The sequence below is a fragment of the Protopterus annectens genome, chromosome 1.part1 (assembly GCF_019279795.1).
Source record: "Protopterus annectens isolate FY-2018-M chromosome 1.part1, PAN1.0, whole genome shotgun sequence".
NCBI lineage: Eukaryota > Metazoa > Chordata > Ceratodontiformes > Protopteridae > Protopterus > Protopterus annectens.
In genome coordinates, this window is record NC_056726.1 from 311,160,871 (window position 1) to 311,174,446 (window position 13,576).

Below are 13,576 nucleotides of genomic sequence, written 5' to 3' on the forward strand. Positions count from 1 at the left end.
ACCCTGTAACAGCGGATCTGATCTTCCAACACTGGGGCAAGCCTTGGTGCCACCTGATTGCTTCCCTCCTAAACTACAAATGCAGAAGCTACTTTGTCCTGACCCCCTCCCCCTTAGGGGGAAACCATCGAGGGATGCTCTAACACACGATTGGCCACCGGGTCTTCTGTATGACTTTCCCTCATTTCCCCTCATTCCAAAATTTCTCCAGAAAGCTCAGAGGTTGAGGAGCAAAGTGATCTTCATTGCCCCCTACTGGCCCTGTCAAGTCTAATTCCCTTTTGTATGGCCTCCTCTGATTCACAGTCCGTGGATCTTGGATCATTCCCAAGAGCTGTTATCTCATCCTCGCGGACTGATTCATCCAAACCTACACAGTCTCAAGATCACAGCTTGGTTCCTTCACTTCCAGTGATTACCAGGCTGCCTGACATCCCATCTCCTGTACGTGAAATTCTTCTGACTTCACACAAATCTTCCATTAGTAAAGTTTATTCTAGTAAATGGACTAGGTTCTCTATTTGGGCCAAAGATCAGAACTTGGACCCCTTCTCTATGCCTATTCAAAAGATCCTACCATACCGGACTACTCTTTTGCATGCAGTAGCCTCAGCTTCGACGATCACTGTACATTTAGCAGCTATCACCAATTTTCATAATGGTCTTTTAATTCTTAAATTGTCACTCCGCCTATGCAAGACCTTTTTGAAATAAGTATTGCATGTTAAACCTCCGGTCAAGCCTCCCTTAGAACCCTGGGATTTGACTTTTTTACTTCAGTCTTTCACAGGTTCTCCTTTCGAGCCTTTTGATTCATGTGATTTGAAATTTTTGTCATAGAAAACCTTACTTCTAGTAGCACTTACCTCAGCGGGAAGAGTATCTGAGCTGCAGGCTTTGAGTGTCCTTACTTGATCTTCCACACGGATAGGGTGTCCCTTCGTACTGACTCTCTTGCCCAAGGTCATTTCTGGCTTTTCCATTAACCAATCTAGTGACCTGCCGGTTTTCTTCCCTCAGCATTCTAACAGAGGTGAGTACCTTTTGCACACCCTTGATGTGCATCGGCAGCTTAGTTGTTGTTTGGACAGGGCTAAATCTTTCAGGAAAATAGAGCAATTGTATGTGGCCTTTGCAGGACCCAGATTGGGTATACCTGTTTCCAAAGTGACTATCCTCCTGGCTTAGAAACGTCATTAGCTTTATCTACCAACAGAATAAGCTATCCTTACCTTCCAGAATAAAAACTCATTCTACCACATCTATGGCTACTTCTATAGCATTTCATTCCAGAGCCTCTACGAATGATATCTGGGCAGCAGCTACTTGGGCAAGACCTCATACTTTTTTTTTATATTTCATTACAAATTGGATTTGGCCTTCAGGGGCAAGCATCTTGTGGTTTTGTGGTGCTCAGGATTATCCTTGGGGCCACCCAGGATTCAAGTAGCTGGGGACTCTGTCCTATTTGTAATGAATGAACAAAGATTTACATCATCACGTTCCATATGTGTTGTAGATCTTTGTTCATTCATTACTTCCCGCCCTCCTTCCCCCTGCCTGGACTCCTGGTGGACTTTAGGAACTCCTGTTTAGGGTATTTGCTCAGACAGAGCCTCCTACTATGTTTTCTATTAGTACATCTATTATTTAAGGGTGGGCAAACTTGATCTGGAGTAACTAGGAGAGGGTCATTATGGGTAGGTCTTAGCTGAGAGTTTTTGGCTGGTGCGAGCTTGGAAACGGCTGTTTTCTGTTCCGAGGACAGAACCGAGGTCTGATTTTGTAATGAATGAATGAACAAAGATCTACAACACAGATGGAACGTAAGACATAACTTCTTTTTTTCATTTACTTGCTTTCTCTTAAGACTTGACTAAGTCAGTACAGGGTCCTTAATCCAGTCATTCCCCCATGCAAGAATGAGAAAAGGCACAATATGTTCTTTAACCAGGCTTTTTTTTTTTTCACATTGCAGTGCCTGCATTTATTTTTTAAAACTGAACAAGAAAAGTGAGAGGGGAGAAAGAATAAAAAAAAAAAAAAAAAAAGAACAGCAGCACCTATTTATAATTCTCATTACACTTGGGTACTCCACAAAAACAGTGCTATTAAGAAAAAAAAAGTTTTGTCTGTACTTGCAGTTAACTTTCTGCACTCTCTTCCCTCTCCCCAAAGCATTTTTCTGAATGTTAATGACATGAATTAGGGAATATACTTTTTGAGTCCCCACAAATCCAACAAATTCTGAAACAGTCCAATATTTCCAGATTTTCTTCTGTTATTTCAGAAGTGTAATAATTGCATTGCAATGCCACATTATTACTGGTTTTATCGCTGTTCATCTCCATCTCCCAAATCCTGTCTCTGCTTCATTTCCAATGTACTCTTGATTCTTCTAGTAAACTCTTGTGCTCCCTTCCCTTCAACATTTTCTGTTGAAACAGTAGAAAAGGTTTCACAAGTATTGTTTCTCTGTGATCTTTATTACCAGAAGAACAAGAAGCAGAATCTTGTTTCACAGCTACCTTTTTGTTGGCAAACTTTTGTATTTTCTCCTTGCATGTACTTCAGCAAAAAAAAAAAAAAAAAAAGATTTTGTCCTTCAGGGAAGAATACTTTGAAGACCGCTGGGTACAACAGTTGAATCTTACACTTGTGTCTCAATGTTCCCTGAGTAGTGGAATGAATTTAGTCCTTCTGCCTGTTCTGCAATGAGTAATCATTCTCCACAAACACTCTGCTGTTTTCCACTTTTAGTATTGTCCTTCTGCCACAGTTTTGTCAGAATCGACTCCTCCTGCTGGTAGGATTGCATCTCTACTATTAAAGTCTAGGTTGCTTTCTCAATGCCAGGTTTGGAGCATACACACATTGTGGCTTTTCAACTAACAACTCCTGCTGTGGAATACCAGTCCAGTTGATTATTTTTGCTTTCATAAAATTAATGCAGTCTGTTCCTTCCAGCTTCTCTGGTATAGCTGAAAATCTCAGGCTTTCCTTACGTGCTTTTTCTTCTAATTCTGTTATTTTTTGAAACGTCTCTTCTTGAACAGTCTCTTATTCAGCCAGCCTTTTCTTCATTTCAACCTCTGATTTTTGCAGCTTTATCACTTCATCTGAATATCTGTTTAAAGGTTCTTCCATTTTTTTTCTAGACTTTTGCTGATTGTGTTGATATGCTGCATCAGTGTTTCATTTATTTTAATCCAGTCTGTGTGTGGTTATCCTGTGTCTTCCTGTAGGTTACTGGAAGTCATATCTGGAGGTTGCATTGCTTTTTCTGAACAACTGCAGAACTTTCCCCAGTCAGTGTTTCTTCATCCATTTTTATAGTGGATTTTTTCCAGGTGCTCTGTATTTCTTTATCCCTAGCATCCAGGCAGTACAATTCCTAGCCAGTTACTGAAATTTACCCAGAAACACAAAAGTCTATTGACCTTCTCTGTTGAACTTATGTTTTTACAGAGAACTGCAGTTAAAGCTGTTGGTCAATATAGCCATCTTGGAATTTGTTCTAGGCCCTTCTTGACTATTTCAAAACTACAGATTCTTTATCTATGCTGTCGGAATGCTGTGGCCAAACTGGAGGGCTCAGCGCATGTTCCAAAAAGAACAATCCAAGAGGTCCCAGTAGATCTCCGATGCTAGCAGGCTTTATTTTTGGTACCAAAATGGCAAAAGGCATAGGGTCTGTTCTTGAAATGAAATGAGTGATGTAAATTGCTACCTTTGCAAACAGCCTTTTCTTTTGGGTGTTGTGCAGTCCATCCTGTCCTGTGTATCCTAAGGAGACTGTGTAGTTCTGACCACCTTGGGACATACCTGCACGTTCTGATTGCCAAGAGGAGAAGATGTACACTTTGAGATAGGGACCTGTCATTTTTATGTTCTGGGTACTGCTATTTGGTCTCCATACATTCTGCAGGATGTTCGCGCAATACCATTTAGTGGTGGCAGTAGACTCTGTCAAGCTGTGGTGTCAGGGTCTTTTTCTTTGGGTGGACTATTTAATTTTCTTTCTTGGTTTCTCATCTCATTATTTTCTTTCTCCTTGGAAATAACGGTGAGCAGATTATGCCTACAGTTGATCAACTTTGTAGATTGCACTCCGACATGTCAAGCCTTTCTTTCATTGGAGAAAATTCGGGTCACAGTTGCTCAAATAAACCAGAGCAAGTTGGTCTCTGAGGCTGGATGCTTTTAAAAGTCCTGGGGTTCTTGACTTTTACATTCCTCATTGTTCCTCATGAGGGTTCTCCAGTGGGCTCTCAAGGCTCATTGGGACCAACTTGCATATCCATTAGAAACCTATTTCAATATATTTCAGGAAGTGCAAGTAACTCTCTCTTCCCCCACCTTTTTCACCTGTGGATTCTGAGGTCTAACCTGTTTCTGGGCAGACCCTTTTTGATCTCCAGCACTCCAGGCAACTATCTCTTCTGTTGGGTGGGGTATTTTATCTTGAGTAACCTATCCAAGGTACATGATCAACCCCCAAAGCCAGTCTGTGCATACTTATTCTGGAAGTGAGGACCACACTTATCTTGTGGACATCCAGGGCTTCTTTCCCCCTGTGCATTTGCAGTCATGTCTGACAACAAGACAGTGATTTGGTGTATACGTAAGCAGAGAGAACTCCCTATCACCTTTGTCAGTTTGCTGTAGGAATGAGCCATTGCTTTCAGTCTCCTTTTCATTTTTTCTGACATCCCAGAATAAGCCAGTTGCATAGCTGACATGCTTCTTTGCTGTCTGCGGATGCCCCACTATTGATCTGTCTGTTGATTGGTAAGACAAACTCTGTTCTGTTTTGGGGAGGCCTTGCTGCAATCTTTTTGCATTCCCAACCAATTGCAAATGCAGCAGTATGCATATAAACTTTGTGTGTAATAATAATATATTCATATTTTACCTCTGCCTTGAGACCTGGCACAGGAAAAAAATTTCAAAGTAATGGGACCTGAATTCCCATTTTCTGTAGTGTACCATTCATATGCTGAAGCTGCCAGGTGTGACATGTTTGTGGAATAAATAGTAATGATTTATCTTCCTGTGTTTAATGTTAACCACTTGTTGGGAAGTTCTAATTTACCTTATTAGGTTTTGAACAACCTAGCCTGTGGGTTTTCTGGAACAAAATAGTTTGAGAGAACTGACATTTAAATGAAAATGTTTCAGTATTGAATATTTTGTGTAAGTGAAATGTTTCAATATTAAATAAAGTAGAGCCATTCTCAAGACCCTGTTTCATATTTACTGTTATCAGTTGGGGTGGCAGACAGCAAGTCCCTGGCATTTTATATTTACTGCTGTACATCTGACATTTTCATAAGGCTGTTTGCTATGTCACTGAACTGTCTTTGGTATTAGTCCGTAGTTGAAGCCCTTTAGAAAAATATAGGTGATCACAGGGTGAATACTATCCATAGAAAAAAAATGCATTACCTAAAAGAAGTTTTTGTGTGGAGACAGTATGAACATGCATGTATTTATATGAGCCTAATAAAATACTGCTGTTAATTGCAAGGTGTTTGTGCATGCCAGTCAGTGTTGTGATCATTTGACTTTCACCTCTTGGCTGTTTTCAGTGCCTTTGAATAAGTAAAATTAAACTGCAGCATTTAATTCTCAATACTTTACTTGTATTGTAGGGGAAATGTACATATCAGAAAAGCAAGGTGATGACAACACTGGAGATGGAACAAAAGAAAAACCTTTTAAAACTGTTTTGAAGGTAATTAATGCCTTTTAATTTTCCTCTTCTGTCTTTTGCCTTTTTTTTTTTTTTTTTTTTTTGATAGCCAGCCGGGCAAGTGGACTGTCAGTACTAACCCTTTTCACCCATGATGCAAGTCGCATAGTTTTAGAATGTCAGAAGTGATTCAGTGCAGAACATGTTACATATTTTATATTGTAGCTTGGCTCATACGGTTAAATAGTGTGAAACTAATAATTTTCAATGCAGATTTGCATACCAGTATGTTTGACCCAGCCAGAGGTATGCTTGTTACTGATGTATATCAAGACGTGTCCACCTTTTAGCTCTTAGCTCTTACTTGTGTAACTGATTGTCTAAAAGTGTGAAAGGCACTGAAACCTTCTTGCACTGCCAGGGTACTGTCTACAGCTTTAAACCATGTCTCAATAACTGCACAAATGTCTGTATTCTCCAGTATGAGAAGGACTTGGAGGGAGTGTAGTTTTTTTTTTTTTTTTAATTTAGGCTCCTGGCATTGAGCAGTAACACCTTGAGGTCCATTTAAGTAGATCTTGCTGTGACAGCAGGTTTGTCCATTTGGAATTCCCTAAAGGCACTATGGAGGTAGATAAAGTTTTAGCCAGTATTCAGAAACCTAGAAGGGACAGGTGCAGACCATCCTTGGCAAAGCAGCTTGGTTTAACTGTGTCCTCCCAATTTGACAAATATTGTATCCCCCTTACAATGACACTAGAAGAACAGTCAGTTGTTAAAATCCATCATATTTTACTCGTGTTGTGTGTGGTACCATCCTTTGTGATGGTAATATGCTGCTCAGTGCTAGGCTTATACTGGACTGGGACACACAGTCTGAGCTCTGCATAATGGCTCTCCATGTACTCCAGGGAAGTATGACTGTGGTCATTTACACCTACATTGACTATGATGGAAGCATACTAATACATGTGGTATAATGAATTGAGTGTGTGAGTGATCTGGCGGATCCTGGCTCCAGATAAGCAATGACGGGTATCTTCTCCTTGTTCAGCCTGGTTAGAGGGGCATCAGTATATCTTACAATGTGAGTCCCTTATGATGAGAGTCCTGGGAGGTGTGTTTGCTTGCCTTAGGGCCTTAGCGTTTGAGGCTTCATTAAGTATGACTGTGTTTGCGGTGTTGGGTAGTGTTTTTTCTGAGTGCCTTTGGGCTTGCTGATGCATAGCTTTGCTAATAAATGGTCTAGATGATCTTTGTTTAGGAAGATTTACTTTAAGTGCCTCCTTATATGTTGGTCTATGTGTGTGTGTGTGTGTGTGTGTGTGTGTGTGTGTGTGTGTGTGTGTGTGCTATGTGAGGTGGGTGTTGTGTGCATGATTTTGTCAAAAAGTGTGTGCTTGTATGTTGTGCTTGTATGTGAGAGTTTAGCCTTCATTGTTGCGTAAGCACATCTCTTGCATACTGTGTTTTGTTTCTTTAAGGATTAAGTCGTTGCTGTAAACATGATACAATTGCTACAGTCTCCCCAGATGTCCATATCTACCAAGCTGGCTCCAGAGAAGTTAGGAAGTTGCATGATCATGCTGTCCAGTCCTCTGATTGGTGAGCTACAAGAGGGTAGTGTATTGGGATTAGAAGGCTGATAAGGGTGCTTTCTTGGTACAGACTAATAAGGGTACTTTATTGGGGAAAATTATGATAAACTGTACTAAATTCTACTAAAATTAATGTTTGCACAAAACTAAATTCTACTAAATATCTAGGTATTACCATTAGATGCCCAACTAGCTGCTCTAAGCTTGTTGGTGTGCAAGGTATTTATTTCATATTTACTTTATAGGCTACGGTTTTATGGACCATTCTATAGGGGAAATTTGCTGTCTATCTCTTTGCTGCTGTACAGGGCACTGCTAACTGCTGCTGCTGTTGTGCTGAGCACCTCCGGGAAAACAATCCATGTTTATAACAGCACAGGAAAACTAATGACCCGTTTGGCCAATAAAATAACTGCACTATGATCCCTTTTGTGTGCTTTTTCTTAACTCCGACCAGGCACAGACCTCCTGCCACAAGTTATACAGTCCTCCTAATGTAAAAATAGAGTAGAAGAGACCCACAAGAGTAATGGTACCACCAGCCAGTTAAACAACCAGGTGGAAATCCTTTGCTGAATGCAATTTCAAAACAGTCTTACAGCAGTAACAGTGAGAGGAAGAGCATTTTTTTCACAAAATGTAGCAAAATGCACAAATAAAAGCAGGAAACTAGCGAGTGGGCTCTTAGTATCGTGGACCTTCGGAAAACCGTGGGTGGGAAGAGCACTATAAATAGTTTATACAACAGACAATCGCAGTGTTGAGGAGGGGGCATTTGGAAATTAAATTACTATAAGGGACTGAGGCTGGGGAGACAGCTTTATAAAAATACAACAAAAAAGGGTGGGTAGTTTGGGAAAAATTCAGATAGCAATCTGGCTAGCTAGAGAGGAATCCAGTGAAATAAAGCCAGTATTGGAGCTCTGTCAGAAACTTTAGCATAATGTCTCAGTCTTGGGTGGGGCAGACAAAAAAAAACAAATGAGCAGAAAGGCACAGGAATGCAACATCGCTGAACTAGAAGTCAAAGACCCCAAGAAGGTTAGAATTTCAGAAACTTTAGCTTAATGTCTCAGTGGGACATGGAGCAGACACAAAGAACAAGGGAACAGAAGGTCCTGGAATGCAGCTTGAAGCAAGTAAATGATAAGCAGAATGTAAAACTGTCTCTAGTGAGAGTATTGTGTAGCAACACTGTAAAAGCTCTGAAGCACAAATTCAGGAGCAGAAAAACAATACTCCCGCTATTGAAATTCCACTTCAGTTTGAGGCAGCAGGCTAGTAGAAATTTACTAATAACTGTGTTTGAGAAAAAAAAAGTGGTAATAAATGACTAAATTATGCTCCTATCTGGCATTAGTTCACAGTCCTGCCACAACTGTGAATAAAACAAGACTAAGGCCCAGCAGGGGTTAAAATATTAATGGCTATCTTACAAGAAGAAACGGGTCTACTTTGCTTGGTCGAAAGCCCATATACTCAAAATGTTATTTTTACAAGACTAAAATAATGAAAACTGAAATCCCAAAATGAATATTTTTTTTTCCCAGGGCAAGTAAACACTTGCCCAGCATGGGGAAGTATGCCCTTTTCTCCACTGTAATGTGATCCTGGAGTTTGGTGTATATATAGTTTGCGTGTGTGTGTGTGTGGGGGGGGGTGTAGCGCCCCCCCCCCCCCAGGTGAGTTTCAGATACTATGGTGTGTTTTTGTGAAGTTTTGGGCAAGTGTTTACTTGCCCTGGGAAAAAATGCGCAGTTTGGGATTTTAGTGATCGTTATTTTCGTCTCCCGAAAATAATGTTGAGAGTATGTGGGCTTTTGACCTAGCAAAGTAGACCTGTAGAAATTCAGTCTTCCTACAACTGCAGATTAACTTACAATACTAAGGTTACAGAACAAACTAAAGCATACAAACTGAGAACGCCCTTGGTTAAAACATGGAAAAAAACAGAAAAATACAAGGAAGTATCATGATTAGTGCAACTTAAATATTTAAGCAGAATTTAAATAAACACTTTCTTTCCTTTTTTCCTTTTAATGAAGAGCTTGTTACACTCAGCTCAGGGCTGCAAGTTTTGCTTAAATGTTTTTTTGACCTTTTTTTTTTTTTTAAGGTGTTGTGTATCTGGGACAGACCACTGTGCTTGTTGGGGACCATCAGTGATTTACTTGCGTCGATACCACCTGTTCTCTACCTTACCTTTTACCGATTTATTCAGGCTTTGCTATCCAGTTTTGAAATCTCATTCTTGGCTTATCCATGCAGCAAACCAAAACAGAAGACAAACTGATAAAAAAAAACACACGCAAGGCCACAGAGATTCCGACAAATCCAGATCAACAACTTAAAACGTAATATTAGCGTTAAAACTGAGCACACGTTCAAAGAAAGAATTGCTGAACATCTGTACAGCATTAAGAAAAGGAAAACAAACGATGCTCTAGCCAAACACTTAATGGAATGGCAAGACCACCTTTTTTAAATTTGCAGTTATGGAAAAGGTAACCCCTAGTGAACATGGTGGCCCATGGCAACTTAAGTTGGAAGAACATGATCTGTATTGGCAGCTCACATTTAACGCAAGTTCTTGGCCAGGGATTAATGACCCGATTTCTATTAGCTGTCTCTTAAAACTAAGCTTTAGAAAGATATTTCTACCTTTTTTATCAGATTTTTTAGTATAGAATTTACTATTGAATGATTATTCTTGCATAAAATTTTATTAATGTATGGTAAAAAGTTTTACATGTCGATGTATTTCGATATTCAGCCTTTGATTTTTGTTTACTTCAATTTTGAACTTACTGAATATGTTACCTTAAAGCATGATTTGTTCAGGGGATTTGGCTGTCACACAAGTTTTAGGCTGATCACATGATTTGTAAAAAAAAAGTTGCCACATGACTTAGAATTGTATTTAAACAGTGTGTGTGTTTGGTTCAGTTTATCTGAAGTTTTATTACAAAATAAAACTTGAGCGCTAATATTACATTTTAAGTTGTTGAGCTGGATTTGTTGGAATCTCTGTGGCCTTGCAGGTGTGACATTCGAGACAGTTTAAAGGAGTAAAGGCTCATGTAAGAGCATTTATCTTTATTCATAAAGAGACATTTTGTGACATTTATTTTTGAGACTGGGTCTGTAATGGAAAGGTTTTTTTTAGGGAGTATGAAAAGAAAAAGAACTCTAATTCAGGGAACTAATGTGTGGTTAAAGCATGTCCGAGAAACAGAAAAAGAAAATGCATTTTCAATTTTGAACCAAGTTGAAAAAGAGACTTTTAAAGAGACATTTAAACTTTGTAAAGACATTATGGACATTAGAAAAGTGTATGATAATAGAGGATTTTGCACTGATGGATGGGACTGTCGCATTGTACTGAAAATGAAGAAATAAAAATATGTTCATATCCCTAGTATGATGCATGTACAAGGTAATAGAGGTGTTTTAAAATATTGGACTAGCTAAAATTTGTTTCTTCTCTATGGAAGGGATGATCATTTGATAAGTAACTGTGATAAGAGGAAATGTTATATTTGTGGGAAAATGGATTGTGATGCAAAAAGTGTGAATTGAAATGTTATAAACAAAACTGGGCATTTATGGATGGATTATAATCGAGATGAGGAATGAAGAAGAAAGCAAAAGTGAGGACAGTATATGGAGAGAAGAAATGGTCCCAATAAAAGATAAAGAGGAAGTAGGGGAAGCAAGATCAGGATAAACAAAGAGAAGGATAAAGAGAAAAATGAAACGGAATATGCAAAGCAAGATTATGAAATAAGTGATGAAGATATAAATTTGAAAATAGAGAAATGTAAAAAAAAATTATTGGCAAAAGAATAAGACGGAAAAAAAGTTTAAAGGGTAAGTGTAAAAGAGAAAAGGAAATGTATAATGCAAATGTACTTCAGATGTACATAAGTAATTAGGTAAGCTACAATGTAGACAATGACAGTTTGAATTATTTCAGTAGATGTCAATGGTATTTAAATTAGAATTGGAAGAAGAGGCATCCTAAATTGGTGCAGTAAGTGTGATGTCAACATAATAACATAGGAATATGTAAGATTTGTGACACAAAAAGGAAGATATTACAAACCAAAGCTTTGGGAAGGAGATACAATATAGAATCTAGGAAAAGAACTATGTTCTGGTATAGTTGTACTTTGTAGGAGGTCAGTTTAAAATGTTGAATATAATATGTGGTAATGATGGGAATATTGACTATTGTAGATCTCAGATGGCTTAATCGGGTACATAGAATTTTAGCGTGGTATACCTATGTTACAAGTAAAGTAAGAGAATTTATTTAATAAAATTCTGGATTATGTAGTCAATATTAATCGGGGGATTTTAATTTTGATTTGACAGGAAAAAAGAAAATAAGAACATTTTTTGAAGTTATAAAATGTGGCAATTTAATGATTTGGAATAATTACTTGTAGTAGCTATATAGTTGGTGTATAAAAGATTGAAATAGATTATTTTACTGTATCGCAAGGTTAAAATTTAGCAGACAGGCAGTTATATTAGGATTTTCAGATGGATGGAGATGCAGGAAAATGAGGAGTATATCCGATTTGGGGAAAGGAATAAAAAGAATAAGTAAGAAATTATGGGATGAACATGGAAAAAAAAATAAGTTTGCATTTTATGGAAAGAACACATTTCCATTAAAGTGCATTATAAAAATCTGTCTTGAGTGGTGGCTTTTAAAGAAAAATTTGTCTTTTTTTAGAATGGCAGTCAGATGCAAGAAAAATGTTTTATAATTTTGGTTTTCCAGTGTGTATAGATGCTTTAAAGGATTTGGAAATGAATGATAAAGAATATTATATGATTAGAATGGAGAATTTATAAAAACGGAAAATTAAAGAATTAGTATTTAAGCAAAGATACTACTTGCAATGTAAAATAAGATGTATTAGCTTATTTTGAGTAGTATAGTTGAAGAGTACTAGTCTAATGAGAGAAATGAAAGATGATAGAAGAGAGAAGAGGAGATCTCGGGAACAAATTATGAATATTGTAAAGTACTTGGACAAGTTAATTTACTGTCTGTTCAGGACAACATGGAGTGTGTTGATTGATTTTATAATAATTTTCAGATAGGCAGAAAAAAAAAAACATTTCTTAAAAGTTATGCTTTGTGTATGAAGATTTATGCAGTGGTGTACTTAAATTTGTATGGAAAAAAGGGAGATGAAAATAAATTGAAAATTGGAGACCTGTAATGAACAATGCAGGAGTTTTATGTAAGTAATTCAGAATGGAATAGCAAGTTTAAATGAAACGTATTTTGGATATATATAGTTAAAAGGGAAAAGGATGTCAGGAATCCTTCTTAATAGTAAGGGAAATTGTGCATGATATTAGTGATGAAACCAAGATTGTGATGTATTTAAGCACTCGATGCAGTATAATATGAACTTTTGTGGATAATTATGAAAGTGTAAAATATTAATGAGAAAATTTAAGAATGTATGTTCAGCATGTAATAAAAATAGTCAGAATTTTAATGAATGGATGGTTAAGCAAAGAAAAAAAGAATGACATCAGGGATGTCCTATGAGTGGCCTATTATTTTCATTAGTTATGAAAGTATTACAGATATAAATTTGCATATGAAAGGTTCTACATATTACTAATAAAATCCAGTTGTTTACTCATGCAGATGATGGTACCAAAGATGGAACAAGTGTACATACCCCTTTTAAAATGCCAGGTTTTTGTGATATATAAAAAATAAGACCAGAATAAATCATTTCAAAACTTTTCCCACCTTTAATGTGACCTATAACCTGTACAATTCAGTTGAAAAACAAACAAATTTGTTAGGGGAAAAATATCAAGAATAAAAAACATACAATAAGCTAGTTGCGTAAGTGTCCGCACCTTTAAAGTAATACTTCATCGAAGCACCTTTTGTTTGTGAATGAAGTTTTTATGCTTTTATCCGCTGTGGTTTGGTGCCTGCCAGTTTTTTTACTTTGGGCCTCCACAAGTAAAAATAATCCAATCTACCTGCTACCACATCTTATTTTTCTGCTTGCAGATTGTTTTAGTTACTGTACTGACCACCCCAAAACCAAAGTCGACCTCACCAGATAAGAAACTAAGCAAGCATGACTTTGTTCCCTTTTGAAAGATGTCACCCAGAAGAATTGAGCTCCATCTGTCCAGTCTAAAATTCTGTTGTGTTAAATGAGAAAATTCTTAAAGCATATGTGGACATGGAGGACTCTGCTTACATAAATTTGCATTAATAAAAAAAGCT

General features: G+C 37.6%; 1 protein-coding gene across 1 annotated transcript in view; it reads left to right on the plus strand.

Annotated features, from left to right (window-relative positions):
- The window catches only part of NARS1 (asparaginyl-tRNA synthetase 1), a 963,811-nt gene that overhangs the window by 55,472 nt on the left and 894,763 nt on the right, over positions 1–13,576 (plus strand). Inside the window, exon 2 of the mRNA XM_044087034.1 lies at positions 5,655–5,737. Coding sequence (XP_043942969.1) covers positions 5,655–5,737 — 83 coding nt within the window. The remainder of the gene's footprint in view (positions 1–5,654; positions 5,738–13,576) is intronic.